The sequence below is a fragment of the Pteropus vampyrus genome, unplaced genomic scaffold, assembly GCF_000151845.1.
Source record: "Pteropus vampyrus isolate Shadow unplaced genomic scaffold, Pvam_2.0 Scaffold196, whole genome shotgun sequence".
Taxonomy (NCBI): domain Eukaryota; kingdom Metazoa; phylum Chordata; class Mammalia; order Chiroptera; family Pteropodidae; genus Pteropus; species Pteropus vampyrus.
The window spans coordinates 2132975-2152496 of record NW_011888977.1 but is presented as its reverse complement, the minus strand read 5'-3'; the positions used below and the strand labels follow the sequence as shown (position 1 = coordinate 2152496).

The 19522-nt window shown below is 45.9% G+C and overlaps 1 protein-coding gene across 3 annotated transcripts in view; it reads left to right on the top strand.

The window, feature by feature from the left end:
* The first annotated feature begins 505 nt into the window (after positions 1-505).
* ACSF3 (acyl-CoA synthetase family member 3) overlaps positions 506-19522 on the top strand; it is a 56329-nt gene continuing 37312 nt past the window's right edge. Inside the window, exons 1-6 of one of the 3 annotated variants that reach the window (XM_011371871.2) lie at positions 511-1251; positions 2307-2484; positions 3964-4668; positions 6063-6218; positions 14914-15068; positions 16776-16924. In XM_011371871.2, the coding sequence (XP_011370173.1) occupies positions 3988-4668; positions 6063-6218; positions 14914-15068; positions 16776-16924 (1141 nt within the window). In that variant the 5' untranslated portion in view covers positions 511-1251; positions 2307-2484; positions 3964-3987. Of the gene's footprint in view, positions 1252-2306; positions 2485-3963; positions 4669-6062; positions 6219-14913; positions 15069-16775; positions 16925-19522 lie in introns of all 3 variants that reach the window. The other 2 variants (XM_011371872.2, XM_011371873.2) reach the window with 2 other exon arrangements.

Sequence of the window (19522 nt, the reverse complement as noted above, 5' to 3'; positions counted from 1 at the left end):
CTATTTTCATATCTCATTTTGAAGCAATTGTGAAGTACCATTTCTGATGCTGAATGGATGCCCTGGACCACACCTGGACTGGGGCAGCCCTACGTGCAGCCTGTGAGGCGCTGTTGAATTAATGTGTGATGTCCTCTCTCAGGGCAGTTCCCCATCACAGATGCTCCTCCTCATCACAGACTTTTCCCCACTTACGGTGTGGCAGACACAAGGGACCAGCCAGGCCTGAGTTCGGATCACTGTTTCACCAGTTATTTTGTGGCCTATTTCTTTGAGTTGTTGCTATGACTGCTCACTACAGCTATTCCCAGCACACAGTAGATTTTTGGCCACCGTCCTGCCCTCAATTGAAGCCCCCGGCTAGGGAGGGAGGGTGCTTCAGCCCCGTTTTCCAGTTTTCCATCGCAAGCTGACTGCCCCCTCCTTAAGCATGGTGCAGCTACTGGGGGCCCTGGGGGAACCAGGCAGAGATGAGAGGTTCCTGTTCTCTAAGACTCCCAAAGAGGAGGCCTTGAAGAAAAGAGAGTCATGTTGATTTTGGTAACCACAGTTATGACATTAAATCTGACACCCCTCTGATGCCTCCTGGGGAGAGGGGTAGAAGAAGCAGTTGCTTCCTAGCTCCTTGGGGTATCCATCTGTCTTCCTTGTGTCTGTGTAAGCTGTACCCAGTTGCTTCATAACACCCTAGAAAATGTCACTTTCAACTAGCACCCATGGGACATCTCTCTGAGTGCTCTCTCACTGGCAAGAAACTGGCCTTAGCCATAATCCAAAAATACCATATAGCAGGTTTTCTGTTTGAAGATTGTCTTTGTTTTAGTCCCTCTGTCCCAACCCCCAAACCTCCAAAGCAAATAGAGAAGAATTTGCTAAAAGAAAAGGAAACATGTTAAAGCTGCCCTGGTTTGCTTTTCACTGGCTTATTTTCTGAAACTGGCCTGTCACACATGTTTATCACATTTCTTGTTTTCTCTGGTTGAGCCCACCTGCTTTCTTACAGTGTGTCAGGTTTCTTTACAGTAACAGAAATCCAGGTTGTAAAACCGGCTGTGAACCCACCTCTGAACCATATGCGGAGGGCAGAGCATGGAGAGATCATGGAGTAGTCCTAGGACATTCTCTGACTTTTGATAGGTGGCCTCTTTCATCTGGAAACAGTATGGGCAAGTGTATTTGGACCTGAACTTTGGTAAAGGCTGTGGAGCCTTAAGGAATATTTGCACAAGACCTGAGAACAACCTGCCAGAGGTGAGAGGGATCCACCAGAAGCCCCTGGGGGCAGTGAGGGGTGTCTCTGTGGTCTCAGTTTCCTCCTGCCTAGACTGGTAGCTGCAGCTGTTCCCCAGCTGGCCAGACAGAGAGACTGACTGTCTACCAGGAGCCCTTGGCTGCAGAAGCCAGCCTGGGAGGCTAACAGGCACAGCCCAGTCTACACGTGAGGATCCCAGTTCAAAGCATAACTCGGCTCCGGCCATTTTTGTTGTTGTGGAGTTTGTTTGTTTTGTTAGGTAATTATGAAGTGTTGTGTGTAATCTGTTTTTTAAATTAAGAACAGAGAACAAAACTGTTTAGTACATATAACAAACAACACATTGGTTTTCCCACTGTAGCAAGTTAATGAAAGAGAGAGAAAAGTGAGGATTTATCCAGGAGAAATGCTGAACATGAGGGAAGGAGATCCCTCGGAGCAGCAGGATGTGGGCAGGGTGTAAAAGACAGAGAGAGAGCTCCCAGGGAGGCAGTGCCAGCCTGGGGGCATCCTGGGTCACCTCCTGCTGAGCAGGGCCACCTGCTAGGTGATTCTTGACCTTCTGTTTTTCGGGGCCTGTTGGAAGTGGGGGGAGGGGTCGAGATTTACAGCTTTTATTCTATAATGTTGCTGGATGGCCCATTGGCAGGCATCCTGTCAGCCCCTGGCATTCAGAAGTGCCTTCTGGGAGTCTCTGTGCCTTCTACCTCCCCACTTCCACCGTGGGAACAGCTAGAGTTGCATTCCATCCACTACAAAATTGCCATCAAGGCATTTCATTAGGGCTAAAGTAGCTATGGGCTTCTGGGGTGGGTGATTATGGTGGGAAGAGATGGCTGGGGGTGGAAAGGCTCTAGCTGGGCTCCTGACTCTGGTTTAGGAGCTGAGCAACTTTGAGTTTTCTCGTGTGTAAAATAGATTAAAAGCTGCTGCCTTGTTTACTGAACGGGGTGGCTAAAGGTGAAATTACAAGATAAAAACAGCATAATATGTTAAGTGTATTATTACTGTCAAAATAATACTTATTAAAAATCTTTCTGGATCCACTTTTCAGCTCCCGTCACAGACCCTGCTCTGACCCAGAGCCACAGCTAAAGCTGAGAGCGGGGCAGAGGCCAGGAGCTTCTCAGGGAGGGAGGCACAGAGACCCTTCTCAGATTCAGAGGCTACAGTGGGGAGGAATGATTCCTGAAAGAGCTGTGAAATTGGAGATTTCAAACCAGAGCAAATAGGTATTGACCTTAATAGGCCACACTAGTGCTGGGAAGGACCCGTTTTCAATTATGCTGATAGTAAGGAGTCTCGGGTAGTGGGTGGGCGCTTGATGTCTGAACTGAGCTAAACTTGTTGTAAGCTGCCGTCAGTGCAGAAGCGATTTGGAAAGTGTGTGTCCACTCACGGGACTGTCCCCATGGGTCAGTGTCTTAGAGCAAGATATGGCCCAGAGTCACACCAGCTCTTGAAGTCAGGCACTTTGGATTGACGGACCGCTGGTGGCTACCTGGCCCCCTTCCCAGGTCTCCTTTCTCCCTGACTCTGAAGAACTCTAATTGAAAGTCAGCTGGTCACAGCTCCTTCCAGCAAGTTCTCACTTCTTGCTCACCATTTTGGTCTTTATTTAGTAGTTATATTTTGGGGAAAAAAGGGAAGAATTATGTTTCGGCTTTAAAAAAACAGACTGAAACTTTAGACCCGTGATCTTGCTTTCTTTAAGACCGTGTACATCACTAAGTTCCCAAATATCCACCATTTGGGAAGCATTCAAGAGCGGAAGTGAGTCCTGAGTCTGTGTGCGCTCCCTGGACTCTCAAGGCTTCGCCTGCTGATGGAGAGAAAACATTTGCTCAGTGGCTGTTAGTACTTACCCCTCTTAGCTAGTCTTTTTCCATGTTCAGATTTTTGAAACCATTATTCAGAATATACCTTAAGTGTGTGGGGGTTTGGAATAAGCCACCCCGAGATGTGTCTCAGTGGTGTGCGGATTATTTTGAACTAAAGACAACCAAGACCCTGTGGGCTCCAGAGAAACTTCTAGTCCCCTCACGTTTAACTATCTAGAGGAATTTGAATTAGGAGCTTTGCCCACAATAGAGATTATCAGAGATAATCTTTTTTGACCTATCTGTATGGCAGGGTGAACTTCTAATTACTGACCATCTACTCTTTTAATCGTACTGCTGTGACCTTCCTCCCCTCAGAGACCCCAAGGTGCCTTACCTCATCCCTAGCTCAGATGTCCTGTGTACCTATTTTCCCTTTCTATCTATGAACCTCTCACGCACGGGGTCTCTGATTCTCTCATGTATGTGGGGCTCCCATGCGCATGAAATTAAATTTGATTTTCTTTGTCAGTCTGTCTCTTGTTGATTTGATTTGTCCACCAGCCAAAAGAACCAGAGGAGGGGAGGGGGATTTCCCCCTTCCCCACAAGTTCATTGAATTCTATGTGCTTCTCGGTTTTACTTAGTTCATTGTTTTGGAATCTTGTATGTTTTTGAAATCCTTAAACTAATGAGATTAAATAAAAAGCTGAAATGTTGGACATTTAAATTCCAAAGGTGGTATGTTGTGAGAGTCAGCATTTCCTATTCAGGATGTACATTATGATGGAGAAAGGTGAACTTGTCTGGTTGGAGATTTTAGATCTTCTTTGGGTGCATTAGGACATGATCAGGTGCAGTAACACGTGGCGCCCTCTCTTCCTCTTCCAGTCCCACCCCAAAGAGACCAAGTTGATGCTTGTCAGTGTGATGATACCTCACGTGGTAATGTCCTTCCGGCACCTGGTCCGTGCAGCGGCCTCCCACGGGCTGGCTCCCTTGAGATATGGAAGAAGCTGCCATCTGCATGTGGCTCCAGCAACCCACTCTGACAGGAGTGCCCCAGTGTTTACCCGTGCTCTGGTCTTTCGGGACAGAGTTGCCCTCATTGACCAACATGGCAGCCACACGTATAAGGACCTTTACTGCCACAGCCTCCGCCTGTCCCAGGAGATCTGCAGGCTCCGAGAGCATGCCAGCCGGGACCTCCAAGAGGAGAGGATCTCTTTTATGTGCTCCAATGACGTCTCCTACGTGGTTGCACAGTGGGCCTCGTGGATGAGCGGAGGCATCGCTGTCCCTCTCTACAGGAAGCACCCCCAGGCCGATCTGCAGTACTTCATCCAGGACTCCCGGAGCTCCATGGTCCTTGCCGGCCAGGAGTATGTGGAGCTCCTGAATCCGGTAGTCAGGAAACTGGGGGTCCCGCTCCTACCTCTCTCACCTGCAATATACAGTGGGGCGGCCGAGGAGCCTGGAGAGGGGGAGTTGCCGGAGCGGGACTGGAGAGATCGGGGCGCCATGATCATCTATACCAGCGGGACCACAGGAAGGCCTAAGGGCGTCCTGAGCACCCATCACAACATCAAGGCTATGGTGAGTGTGTGCTCTGGCCACCGCTGTTGGGAGAGGTCTGCTGTGTCTCTGTCAGGCAGTTATGGCAGCAGTTATAGCATGGCCTCTGGGGGTGGGGTGGCATTCATTTACTTTTCTGTAGAACCATTCACAGCTGTCACCATCCTACCAATTCCACCTGAAACATGCAGTCACAGTGCCGTGTGACCAGGAGTCCCACTAAACCATGTACGACAGCTCCTGGGAAAGGGACAACAGAATGAAGCATTCAAGTGTAGGCTTTATAGGCCTATCGAGGGCCTCCCTCTGGGCTGTATGGCATGTGCAGGACAGATTGGGTCACTAGACATGATGTTGAGGTGGTCTTCCAAGACCAGCCTTAAAGCAAATATGAAGATGTATGATTAGCACCTAAAATGGTTTATTTGGGAAACTTGAAAGGAGGAGCTCACATGTGCCCATGTCTTGGGTGTTGTTTTTGTGTTCTGTAGTCTTAGTTACCATCTTTGCAAAACTCCTCAGCCGTATTATTTATCTGTAATTTACACTCTTCTTCCTTTCAAAAACTGTTTCAGTGCACAATAAAGACTCTTATACAGTAGGAGCAATAAAATAAAACAGAAGTTCAAACCACAAGAAGGAGGTCAATGCCATCGAGTCTTAGGCTAACTCAGTCTTATAAGTCAGTGGTAAACAGTCCCGGCTGGCTGCAAGGAAGCACTATTGATACGGTACCTCTGCCTCCTAGAGGAGATGCACTTTTCATCTGAAGAGACCGTCTCTTGACTTATATTTCTAAGGAGAGTGAGCATCTCACATGTGTTTGACATAGTGGTGACTGAGGCATGTAGGACTATGTGCTCAGTGGTGACTTCAGAAGATTCAAATGGGCAAGTCTCACACTGCTTCTCAGTAAAAGCTGAGGATATGTGTGGACACCCTGCTCTGGGTTTCTTCACAGCTGAGCTGGAGTGAGGATGGTGCTGGAAGCAGCAGGGATCTCTGAGGTGCAGTGTGGGTTGGGTGGCTGGTTTCAACACTGGCTTCTAGTGAGGCCCCAAGTCCCAGGGCCTGTGAGAGCCAAAACTGCATGTCTGTCTACCTGGGGGGAAGCCACTAAGAGTGTTTGCAGAGGCCATGAGATCCCAAATCAAAAACCCTTTCGAGCTGGCTAAAGCTCCTGTCTGTACGGCCCTGTTCTCCAACGTGGGAGTAAGCAGGAAAAACACAGACCCTCAGAGCCTCATCATTTCATTACCATCTTCTGTAGATGCTGTTAAGGATGGAGCAACAGAGAACGAGCCTTCCTCCTTCTCTTCCCCCTCCTTCTCCGCTCAGTTGGGGAGGCCCCGTCTAACCTCCTCCATCTGTGTGGTGGCTTCCCTCCTGTCTGAGGCTGTGCTGTTGTCCTGCAGGTGACGGGGCTGGTCCAAAAGTGGGCGTGGACTAAAGATGACGTGATCCTCCACGTCCTCCCGCTGCATCACATCCATGGCATAGTCAACAAGCTGCTGTGTCCACTGTGGGTGGGAGCCACCTGTGTGATGCTGCCGGAGTTCAGTGCCCAGCTGGTAAGTTGGGGACAGGTCCTTGGCATGGCGCCTAGGGTACCTGTGGACCAGGCACCTTTCTCTGTGTGTGTAGACTTTGCCAGCTGTGCAAGTTTCCTGTTGCTACCGTAACAAAAGTTCCCAAACTGAGGGCTTAAAACAGCCCAAGTTTATTCTCTCACAGTCTGGAAGTCAGAAGTCCAAAATGAGTCTTAGGGAGCTAAAACCAAGGGGTCAGCAGGGCTGATTCCGTCTGGTGGGTCCAGTGTAGAATCTGTTACTGCCTTTTTTAGTTTCTAGAGCTGCTGCAGTCCTTGCCTTGTGGCTACATCACTTCAGTCTCTGCTTCTGTGGTCACATCTCCCTCTGCCTCCCTCTTTTAAGGACCCTGTGATCACACTGGGCCCACTGAGTATCCAGGGCATCTGCAAAGTTCCATTTGCCACGTGAGGTACCACATCTGTGGGGATCAGGATGTGGACATTTTGGGGCCATTCTTTAGCTGAGCACACTGGCACTGCACTGTTTTAGAGTAGATGGTCCAGCTGGGGAATCGTTATGAGTTTCCCTGCTAGTCCCCCTTTTCAGCACGTTGTTCCTTCCCAGCATGCCGTTAGGTCTCAGGGAGGGGACTTGTGGTTGTGGCCATGTGGAGAGGGAGGTGAGAGCAGAGCCATCACTGCTGAGCAGAGCACAGCAATGAAGGATGCTGCTTTGGAGGTGAAAGGACCCGGGATCTGACCCTGCCACTTGACACTTGAGACTTTGACACAGCTCTCCCCTGACCCTATCCTGAGAGCCTGATGCCGCTCCAGGAGTGGGGCCAGCAGGCAGGGCTGTGGGCCTTCCTCCCTTCCTCCTTTAGCCACTAAGCTCGACCTTCATCTTTTTGTGTTTTGTTTGGAGCTGCAGGTCCCTTAGTTATTTTAGATGAACAATGTACAGCTTAAAGATGCCTCTCAGGACAGCAGGCTGAGCCACTGGCTATGTGGACCATAAGGACATGCTGGCAGGTGGCAGGTTCAACACCCTCTCTATAGCTAGTCTTACTTTATTTAAACATCATCACAACCGTCTGGATTTGTGCAGCATATGGGAGCAAAGTCCCTTAAATCACTTAGGGGAGTGGTTATTTGTTTAATAAAATTTTACTATATCAGCTCCTCTGAAATCAGAGCTTAAATAGATACAGTACAACACAGTTGTCTACTTAAAATCCATGATCAGAGTCCCTTAAAGAGATAAACTTCCCTTCAAAGCTCTGGGTTTGTGTGTGTTTGTAAAGACCAGAACAGCAGGATCCAGCCTCTTGGGCTCATGGCCCATGGCCCTGGATCGCATGTTGTGTGGGTGGGCTCATCAGTGTCCTTGGCTGTGGGAGATTTCACATGTCAACATGGCAGAGAACTTCATCCTTGGCATGTGGGAGGCCTTGCCTGCCATCCTTGGTGTCTCACCCTCTGAAGAGGTCTTAGTGGTTTAAAGCTTGATGGAATTGACTTTGTTGAACATGTACCTGTGTAGCTTAAATGTGAAAATGAGAGCAGATTTTGGACAACTAAGGATTCAACAGGGGAAAATCCTACAGATATCTCCTACCTGCTGCCAGAGCTCCAGGTTATGTGTATAAATTCTTTGACCTCCTGGGCACTCTCTCGCCTCACCACGGTGGCCCCACCTAGGGCCCTGGAAGCGACTGGGTGGGTGCCTTAACCATCACGCCTGCACAGCTCTGAACTGTCTGTCATTAGGATGCTCCTTTCACCTATCAAGGTGCTGGGGACAAGGGGCCACCAGCACAGCTCACAAGGAGAGTCCAATCTCAGACCTTCGTGGTTCTTGGCACTGACTTAGGATTTCTCAAAACTGCAACAGAGCTGAATATTGAAATAAATTTGATGTGGTGGTTGATAAAAGATTAGAATTTTGTGAATTTTGAATTTTATATTAGTAAAATCCTGCTTTCAGTATTATTAAATATTGGAGGTTTTTTAAAGCTTATATTTAAGAAATTTGTGTAAAGCAGTGGTGCAAGGTGACTGGAAACCTCCAGTGGTTTTTAAATGGCCTTAAATCCTGGGGTCTTCAAGTCATCCTGCTGAACAAAATGCATGCTAACAGCGGGGTGACAGGCTGTCACATCCTGCAAGGCTGACTGATGAGGTGACAGTGACTTGGAGGATGGGAGGGAAGATGGATGGGCAAACTGCCCAACGTCACCTCTGCAGAACGAAGTCTGGCTGTTGATGAGCTGTCCAGAGTCTCGATCGATTTCTTGTCTCAGATGACTTTGCTCTGGCCAGCTTCCTCGGGATCCAGCAGCAGGGCATATAAATCAGGGCAGGACTGTGCGGCTGGTGCTCACTTTTGTGTTGACCTGCTGGGAACCCTGTTACCTGCAGCCTGATTTGGGAACTGCTGTCTGGTCTTGCTCTGACAGCTCACATCAGAGCAGGTAGAAGAGTTTTCACTAGTGAAGTGCAAGGCCTAGGCGGGATCCCTCAGAGCTATGATTTCTAAGGTATGGAAGTGTTGGAACAACCTGGAGGAGGCATGCTGCTGTTTTAAATATATGCTTCAGGACAACAGCTGCCCCCTTTGCTGATGTGGGTGAATCCAAGAGTGACGCGGCCTCCTCAGCTGGGGGCTGTTCTCCGGCAGATGTCTCTCTGTGCTGGGGTCACATATCTGCATAGATTACCGTAGACCAGTTAACATCCTTCATTTGGCTGACTGTGTGCTCCGTCCTTCCTTCAGCCTCCTGTGGGAAGCCTGGGTGGGGACCACTTGTTCAGCCAGTGGAGGGGGCCTGGCTGGGACCAGAGGTCCCCAGTGTGGATAGATGGCTCACATAGCCTATCCTCCCTCCTGTTGTGCCAGGGCACACCTGGGTCATATACAGTTTAAATTTCCACCGTTTTGTGTCCTCTTTTCCAAGTGCTCATGGTAACAGGCAAGCAAGTCCTTTGTGAGTGAAATAAAGGCCAGGCTAAGGTGAGGCTGTTGTCAGGACTGGGTAGTGGTGGGGTCTGCACACGGGTCAGCCAAACTAAAGCCACTCAGCTGTAAATGCTGCAGTGGGCGAGGAGATCGGGGTGGGGGTGGGGTCAAGGCTATGCCTCCTCAGCCATATCAGGTCAGGATATTGACGCTCCCAGGAAGCCCGAGTGTTATCCAGTATATCTACTCAGCCATGCTCCTCCTAGGACCCACACCTTCCCTGGTGACAGGGTGGCACCGACCCATATTTCTTTACAAGCCAATGGGAAGTAGGATGCCACACAGTATCCAGCATATTTGCATTTTAGAGCTTGGAAGGGACCTGAGGGATTTAGTACAAATTAATATTGTGTTGTGAGAAGACAGAGAGAAGCTGATGGGCTTGGTCAAGGTCATAGCCCCTCCTGGGGCAGTTAGGTGGCCTGTCAGTGGATTTGTCCCCACGGATTCACGCACGCCTGGATTTCCAGCACTTCATTCTCTCTGCCGGCCCACTGCTTAGTGTGCAGTGATTCTGAGCCATTAAGTTTATTTCCTCTCTACTCAGCATAGGAAGAAGTGTAATTGTGGGAAAGGGAACCCTATGTCCACATTTTTTATCTCTACTTCTCATTTCTGTACACCTTAATTTCCTAGCTACTCAGCAACAGGGAAATTAAAATGGCGTTAATAAAAATGAACTCTCTCAGTTATTCCAAATATGGATTGGTTTAAAATGAGTTGTTAATATATTTCTCATAAATAATATTAGGTCACTTCTTTGCCTGTAAAGAATTATAGAATATGAATTTTAAGGGCCCTTAGAGGGATAACCCAAATCTAGCTCCTCTTTTCATCGTAATCTTAAAACTTTTTAAATTATGTAATGTTTCAGAACATTAAGAGAAATGAATACCCATGAGCCATTGCCCAGCGTTAGCAATTATGAATTCAGAGCCATTCTTGTTTCATCTAGAAACATCCCCTACCTCAGGATTATTTTCAAATGAATCCCAAATATCATATCACTTTAGCATCTCTAAAAGGTACGGATGCTTTTTCTTAAAGTTAGCAACAGCACGGTCATCACAATGAGGTAATGAGCAAGAATCCCTTAATAATGCATATTACTGCCAGTGCCGTCACTGTCAGTGTCCCCTCGTTTCTTAAGTTTGTTTGAATTAGATCTGAATAATGTCCCTGCCTTGAGCTTAGTTGATATGTTGCTTGTGTTGCTTCATGTGCAGGTCCTCTTGGTCTTTTCTTTGCATTTTTTGTTTAAGAAATTAGGCTGTATGTCCTGTAGACTTTCCCACGGTCTGTTTTTGTGGATTGCATGCTTGTGGTGTTATTTAATGTGTGTCCCTATACCCTGTATTTGCTGGAAATTGGTAATTAGATCTCGGGGCATGATAAGATTCAGGGTTTTTGTTTTGCTTTGGTGGGAAGGAGACTTCAGAGATGCTATCCATGTTCCTCCAGCAGGGGCACATATGCCTGGTTGTCTCTCACTTTGTGATGTCAGCACTCACTGATGCTTACTACCTAGAGCCGTTAATTTGGTGTGGTTTGTAAAATATGGAATGTTGTCATGGATTCTTTTATTTTACATGCAGGTATGACTTATAGTCAATGCATGTAAATTAAGTTTGCAGCTAATGCATTTATACCTATGTATACATCTGTGTAATAGTTACCATCAGTGAAGACAGAGAACGTTTAGCCCCAAAATGTTCTCTCATACCCTTTCTTGTCAGTACCCCGCATCCCCACACACTCAGAGGTAGCACCAGTCTGGTTTCTGTCACTGTAGATTAGTTTTATGTGTTCTTTGTGTAAGTGGATTCAACAGTATGTGTTCTTTTGTGTTTTTTAGTTTATCATACTATTTTAAGCTTTATTCTTCCATTGCATCGATTGTAATTTGTTGTTGTTGTTGTTGTTGTTTTGTTTTGTTTTTGTATTGCCGTGTTGTATTGTGTTATATAAAAGGCCACAGTTTATCCATTCTGCTATCGAAGGACATTGGATTGTTTCTAGTTTGGGTATATTATGAATAAAGCTCCTATAATCATTCTCATACAGATCTTTCTGTAGATATTTCTTTTAGATCTCTGCGTACTGTGCTAGATACCAGCTGGGCTGGAAGTGTATTTAATTTTGGTCCAACAGCAAAGGGTTCTCCAAAGTAGTTGCATGTTTTCTACTCCGACCATCAGTGTGTGAGCGCTCCAGTTACTCCACGCGCTACCCACACATAGTATTGTCAGTTTTGTCAGTTTTAGCCACTCGGGTGGGTATGTTTTAATTTCCTTTTATTGGAGTATAGTGCCCATGAAGTGCAATGCACAGATTTAAGTGTGTGGTTTAGTATGTTCTGATGAATACACCTGTGTCATGTACTCTCTGGTGGGGCTATAAAACATTCCCACATGCCAAAAGTTTCTCATGCCTCCTTCCAGTCACCCTACTAGAGGAGGCCACCTCTTCTGATTTTTATTGCTTTAAATTCATTTACCTGCTCTTGAACTTTGCATATAGTGGAACCATAGCATGTGTACTCTTTTGTGTCTCGCCTCTTTCTCTGATCATAATATTTTTGAGATTTATCCATGTTACATGTGTCAGTGGTTAGTTCTGTTTTATCACCGAGTAGCCCACTGTTGTTCATCCATTCTCCTGTTGATGGACATTTTGGTTGTTCCCATGTTAGGCTTTATGAATGAAGCTGTTGGGAACATTCTCATGTAAGTTTTTTTCTACATGTACTCTTATATTTCTTTAGAGCGAACGGGTAAAATTACTCTGTCACAGGGTCATGCATGTAATTCACATGCCACAAAATCCACCTATTATAAATGATTCAGTGATTTTTAGTAAATTTAAAGAGTCGTGCAGTCGTTATCTCAATCCTTATTCCCACACCCAGTCCCTGTCTGCCTTCTGTCTCTAGAATTTTCCTTTTCCGGACCTTGCATATAAATAGAATTGTATAATATGTAGTGTTTTGTGTCTGGCTTCTTTCATTCTGTATGGCATGTTTGAGTTTCATCCATATTGTACCATGTGTATCAGTAGTTTGTTCCTTTTGTTCCTGGATAGCATCCCACGTACGTCTGTCCCACATTTTGTTCATCCATTTACCATTTGATGGGCATTTGGATCACTTCCAGTTTTTGTCTATTAAGAATATTGGTGCTGTGAACACTTGCATACAGACATGTGGACATGTTTTCATTTACCTTAGTAGATGTGTAGGAATAGAGTTGTTGGGTTGTGTGGTAAGTTTATGTCGAATGTTTTAAAAAAACTGCCAAATAGCTTTCTAAAGTGCTGTATTTTTACATTCCTGCCAGCAGTGTTTGAGGGGTACAGTTTCTCCACATCCTCGCCAACACTTTTTTACTGGATTTGTGAATTATTGCTATAGTCATTATAGTGGAAGCGAAGTATCTCGTGGGTTTGTTGTTGTTGTTGTTGTTGTTGTTGTTGTTGTCGATGTTTTTGCATTTCCCTAAGGACTAATGATGTTGAACATTTTTTCACGATTTTACTTGCAACCTCTTTGGTGAACTGTCTATTCAGATCTTTGGCCTATTTTAAACTAGGTTATTTGTCTTCTTATTGTTAGTTGTAAGGGTTTGTTATAGAGTCTGGACACAACTTCTTTATCAGATATATGGTTTGCAAATATTTTCGCCTGGTTTGGCTTGTCTTTTCATTTTCTTAATGGCATCTTTTGAAACACATGTATATAATTTTGATGAAATCCATTTTATAAATTTTCAAATTTCAAGATCATGCTTTGGTGTCATATCTAAGAAAATTTATTTAACCAAAGATCATGAAGATTTTCTCTTGTTTTTCCTAGAAGTTCTGTAGTTTTAGCTCATACATTTAGGTCTCTGATCCACTTTGGGTTAATTTTTGTGTACGGTAAAGTCAAGGTCTAAAATTTATCTTCTTGCATGTGGATTTCAGTTGTCTCAGTAGTTTGTTAAAAAAGATTATTCTTTCTCCCATCGAAGTGACTTGGCCCCTTTGTCAAAAATCACTTGGCCAGCAATGTATTGGTTTATTTCTGGACCCTCATCTGTTCTCTTGATCTCTGTGTCCCACACTGCATTGATCCTGTTGCTTTAGAGTAGGTTTTGGAGTAGGAGATGTATCCTTCACCTTTATTCTTTCTTCTTTTTCACTCTGAGAAAGGAAGTCTTGGCTCCTCTGGATCCTTTGCTTTTCCATGTAAATCATAAGGTCAGCTTGTCAATTTCTGCACAACAGTGCTTGCTGGGGTTTGTGGGGAGGAATGCATTGAAGCCATAGCTCAGTTGGCGGAGAGTTCCATCTTAACAATATCGAGTTTTCCAATCCACGGACATGGATTATCTCTCCACTTATTTAGCTCTTCTCTCTTTTCCTTTTCTAGGACTACAATTATATCATGTTAGATTATTTCATGTGGCCCACATGTCACTCACACTCTATTCTTTTCCTTTTTCTTCCCCGTCTATACTTCAGTTTAGATTATTTTCGCTGACTCATTTTTCACTTCTTTTATCTTTTTTCTGCTGCATCTAATCGGTTAAGTCTATCCAATATATTATCTTAATTTCAGATAATATATTTTCCAGTATTAGAATGGTCCTTTTTGCAGTTCCACTCCTTGGATGAAATCTTTGATTTTCCCTCATTTTGTTCATCTTTCTTCTAAATTCCTTAGCACTTATTGTAATTATTTTAAATTCCTTGTCGGAAAATTCCAACATCTGGATCTTCTGAGAGTCTGCTTCTGTTGACTTTTTTTTCCTGTTAATCATGGTTCACATTTTTCTCTTTTCTTACATGCTTTGTAATTTGGGGGAGGGAGGGAGATGCCAGTCATTGTCTTTAAAAGAATGATATTATTTTTCCCCAGAAAGGCATCCTTTCCTCTGTCTGGCAGCTATGGTGAGGAAGTAATTACTACCCTCCAATTAGGAATTAAGATTGGTCGGGGCTGGACTGCAGCATTGGTATCTGTTTATCCAAAGTTTCAAATGACTTAGGTGCAAGCTCTGTCTGCATACAGTGTCCTGGGCACCCAGTGCCATGAGTTCTGTGCTCTCTTTCCTGACCATGGGCATATACACCACTGCTGTGACGAGAACCTCAAAATGAGCATAATACACCAGATTTTTTTTTTTTTTTTAAGATTAGGGATAACACACAAGCACTTTAACTGGTGAGAAACTTGAAGCATCTTTATATTAAAACAAAAAGCATCTGTCATGGAGTGAAATACAAAATTCACTTGGCTTTTTTCAATAGAAGAGAAAATGTCATCTGTTTACCATCTGTCACTTGCCCCTCAGGGCCAGTCACTGTGCTGACTCTCAGACTCACCGATGGCCACTCGGAGGAGTCTGAGGTGCCACATCTCTCCTGACAGCAGATCTGAGGCTGGAACCTTGTACCTGCCCTTCTCTCTGGACCTTCTTCCTCCTCGCAGGTCATGCCTAGGGCCAGACACGAATGTCCTCTAGCACAGAGCGACTTCCACGGGAATGGCCAGAGACGTCGTCACCATATAAAAGCGAGATGCCTTTTTAGGTGGGAGCCACTTATGGACCCTTTAACACTTCAGAAAAGGAGAAGCCTCCATTAGGAACACTGTTCCTGGAACAGAGGCATCCATGCACGTGCATGTGTGCATGCTTTCTGATCTTTTTTACTATGTTTTTTTCTTTCTTTTTAGGTTTGGGAAAAGTTCTTAAGTTCTGAAACTCCACAGGTTAATGTATTTATGGCAGTGCCTACAATATACAGCAAGTTGATGGATTATTATGACAAGCATTTTACCCAGCCTCATGTCCAGGATTTCGTACGTGCAGTTTGTAAAGAAAAGATCAGGTAAATGAAAATACTCCATCTTCCCATCTAGAAAGTCTTAAAGATCCACAAATATAACTTACTTCTAATAAATCAGTTCTGCTAAGTATTAGGAAGCAGTGTTTTCCATTTCCTTTAAAATATACATGTACGTATTTATATCTACAGTCTCTACATATCTGCATGTACTCTGTATCTGTATCTCTAGCCTATCCCTCTGTAGAGCGATCTGCATGTATATCTTTATATTCTATCTGTTTTTCTCTATCGGTCTTGCGGCAGAGTCTGAAAGATGGGGGTGAGGACAGTGAACTGACCGTCTCATTTCCGTCCTTTCTGACCCCACATCTATGTGCCCCCACCCCCTCTGTATCATTTCTCTCCAGCATAGTCTGCGGCTCTTGGAGTCCTCCCTGCTGGGGGCCCCATCACATCCCTCTTGACAGAGGTGCGCCAGAGTCTTTGGGGTCCTTCAGTGACGTGAAGTGTGCTCTTTACTCTTAAGAACTGTGGACGTGATACGCTCCTCTCCCCGTTTGTTATTGAAATGTGACCCTTAGAGCGCACACCTAAGTGAGCAGCGTGGTGAGTTTCACAGGCCCAAAAGACGCACATCACCACAGAGACACAAGCTATGTCTGTGGCGAGCACAACCTTTTAACACCTCAGTGAGTGAGCTGCTAGACAAACAAGAATTTTAAATTCTGAATGTATTTGTGTGCATATCCCCGTGGACTTCGTGCCATTCTGTGCATCCGATTCTTAGTCCTTAAGAACACAGGAAGGGCACCTTTGTTTCCCAGAGAGAATTCCGAATTAGCCAAGACAAATATTTGATATTATTATGATTTCGCTCCCACCACTCCTCCGTTCCTCTTCTTTTGGTGGAACTACAGCCCCAGTCTGAGATTGCCGGCTGCCCATCGGCTGCCAGCCCACCCTCTCACGGGGAACTGTGGGTTTGGGCAGCTGCTGATGGAAGTGTCCGATGCTCAGCCACCAATATGAACATGGGCTTAGGAGCACTTTCTACCGATTCCTACAGAACCCAGGGCAGAAATGATATGAGAGGAAACCAGGGTGATTTCTGGGGTGACAGAGACCCCGAGACCTGACCAGTTTGGGCTCATGTCCTTGTGAGTTGTACACACTTGTGAGGAAGCGCAGTGGTCATTACTTCTGCTTGAACTAGAACCAAAAATCTCTTCCTTTCTACACATAATGCTTAAGTGACACAGTATATGCCAGAGCATTGTGGAGCTCTCAGATGTTTTATAAATGTCACTGTCACCTTCATGAGCCCATTAGCACAAGGTAGTGCATACATCCCTCAGCCGTGAACTGTCTCCTCTCGCTTGCCTCACCTACTCCTCTGACCTGGTAGCATTTTATCCATGAACTAAATTCTGTCATAATCATCTTATTGTTGTTCTTATTTAGGGTTATTTGTGAATGGCATATTAATTATTTGCAAAGAATGCCACCAAAGATCCTAAGACTATTTTCTTCTTTTACTTTGATTGCTCATTCTTTTGAAGACCTATTTATATTTTAAAATCTCCCCGACAAATTCTTTTCAAAGAACAAATTAAATTTTAGCCCCACCTATAGTTTTATCATGAATTTTAAAATAGTGATATTGAATGAAGAATGCTCTGCCTTGTTTTTTATTATACTGAAGAATGGTGTCATCTCAAAAGCTAAGGTCACCTCTGGTTTGCTGGGTAGGTTGATGGTTTCGGGATCGGCCGCCTTGCCCCTGCCTGTGCTGGAGAAGTGGAAGAACATCACAGGCCACATCCTGCTGGAGAGGTACGGGATGACGGAGACCGGCATGGCCTTGTCTAACCCCCTGACCGCAGCAGCTCGCCTGCCAGGTATGCACAGTGCCCACCAGCTGTGGACTCTCCCTCTGTACCCCTCAGGTGGGCCAGTGTATAGAGGATGCCGCCCCACCGGGCCTGGAGAACCACCTATTCCCTTTGGACACTCACTTTTCTCCCAAATGGTCAGTTAAGGACAGGACAGAAGGCGTTCTTTATACCAGTGTCCTTCTCGGGTGACCTGGAGAGACAGGTGAGAAGAAGGGGAACTACCAGAACCCATGTGCTTGGCAGACTACCTCCTAGCGTGGGTGCTGCTTATATCCAGACCAAGTTGGCCGCTGGCAAGAGCCCCCCACCCAGGTTCCCTGAGCCATTCAAGGCCAGTGTCAGGAGAGACAGCAGGTGCGGGGGGAGGGGGTGAGAGTATCCACAGCCTGTGCTCAGTGACCTACATGCATCTGGATGACCCACTGCTCTAGACGGGTTTTTGTCCTTTGGTCTTCCTGTCCAGCCTCCTCTAAGATGTTCCACTCCGACTTTCACTTAAACAGACCTTCACATCCTGGGTCCTTAACAAGCAGAGAAAAGGCCCAAGATGGGAATGTGTTCTGTCTGTTCTCAGCCTTCTCCTTGTTCTCACGAGAAGTCACCTCCAGTGTGTCCAAAACACAAGCGATGTCTCATTAGAAGTAAAAGTAAAATAATCCTACATCTATAATTTTAGCTGTAGATCTATTTATCTTGTATATACAGTGAAATTCACCCTTCTCATGTTCAGTTCTGTGAGTAGTCGTGTAGCTACCATCACACCCAAGATATAGAAGGGTTGAATTGCCTCAGATTGCATAGTCAGCACCTCCTCCCCACAGCCAGGTAGGCACTTACTTGTGTTTACACAACCTTTTGGATCTGGTTTCTCTTACTTAGGATAAATCTGAGACTTCTCTGTGTCGTCACATGTCCCTTTACATTGCCACATAAGATTCATGGCCACTGTTTGTTAAACTGTTCACCAGCCGAAGGATACTGGGTTATGTCTAGTTCTGGATGGTTACCAGCAGAGCTGTTGTAAACGTGCTGTGCAGAGATTCATGTGAGCATTGTCTTTGTTTCTCATGGGTAAATCCCTCGGAGTGGGATTGCTAGGTTAGAAGGTAGGTCTGTGCTCCGCTTTCTAAGAAGCTGCCCACCTGTCTCCAGAACAGCCCCTGATATAAGGATGACCTTACCAACTGACAGACAAGGACTGAGGCTTCAAAAAATCATGTAACCTGCCCAAGGCCACAGAGCGAGTATATGACCGAGCAGACATTCACACCATTAGATAGGGATGCCCACTTTGCTAGGGCACAGTGGCACAGTAGACAGCCCAGTCTAAAGGAAGAGAAGGGGGCGGGGAGGACAGGAAACCTTCCGAGCCTTTATTACAAGAGCAAATACAAGGTTGAGAAGCCAAGACCAGGAGCCAGAACGGGATGGAGAGAGCAAAGGGTGATGTAGGGACCATCCGTAGGAAGGAGACTTGGGGATTGTCCGCAGGCAAGTTGCAAGTCGGAGGCTCAAAGGCCCAGCTGGGGATTCACCCTCAGATGGTGGAGGGAGCCAGGAAAGCAGCCACCCTGGACAGAGATACACCAGGAAGGTTCCCAACTGTCCTGGCCTTCTCCAGTTCCCTCTGATGTGGAACCTCAAGACTTGTTTATTGGGCAGAAATTTTTGAATCTTAATTTATGGCTACAGCTCTTACTCAGGCCTTAAAGACCATGCGTGGAACATTAGAAAGTAAACTAGGTGTAGTTACTCTTCTAAAAACTGGTATCAAATATCCATGATGGTTTCTCATCTATAAAGCAAGCCTCTAACAGTCAAGTGCACTGCTAGTTCTTTGGTTTGGAAAAAAAAAGTGAATAAAGTAACCCTCAATATTAAATTCAAGTGTGCTACATGAAAATCCCTAAAATACATTTCTTGAAAAATCCGGTTGAGGAGGTTTTCTTTAGATCTCTGCACTTCTCTTCCTGGGCTGGGGCTTGTTTCAGCCAGAGGCTGTGGACTCATGATGGAGCCCCAGCCTGTGTCCCCTTCACACTCAGGACACAGCCATGCTGCTCCTCCTGACCTTCCTACACCTGCTCCCAGCGCGGGGGTTGTTTCTGGAGGCCCCTTTCTGGTGCCTGCACAGCCTCTAAACGATGCTCCTGTGGTCGCCTAACTACCACTAGGATTCATTTAAAGGCTCTCAAAACCTGGCGGGAGCATGGAAGGGCAAGGTCACCCTCAAAGGAGGGACTCACTGCGTGAGGGTGGATGTTTGCCGAGTGTTAAGCTCTGGGTCTGATCCCATCGTTCATTCCCTGTGTCCCATGTGGGTACCGTGAAGGGAGATGAATAATTCATGGCTGAGTGCTGCTGGGCCTAATGACACTCTAATTGGTGGTTGAGATCAGAGGCGCTAATGGCTCCTGCAGTGGGACTCCGTGGATCATTGACAGGAGCTCCAGGACCTTATTGGCCTGTTTCCATTCTCTCGGGACCAGCTGCAGAGCGGCCTCGCTCCCCAGATGCTGGACGGAACTGCAGGCCAATTAAAGTTATCTGGAAAGAGCTGACAACTGTTTTAGAGAGGCGGAAGAATGACATGCCCCTTCT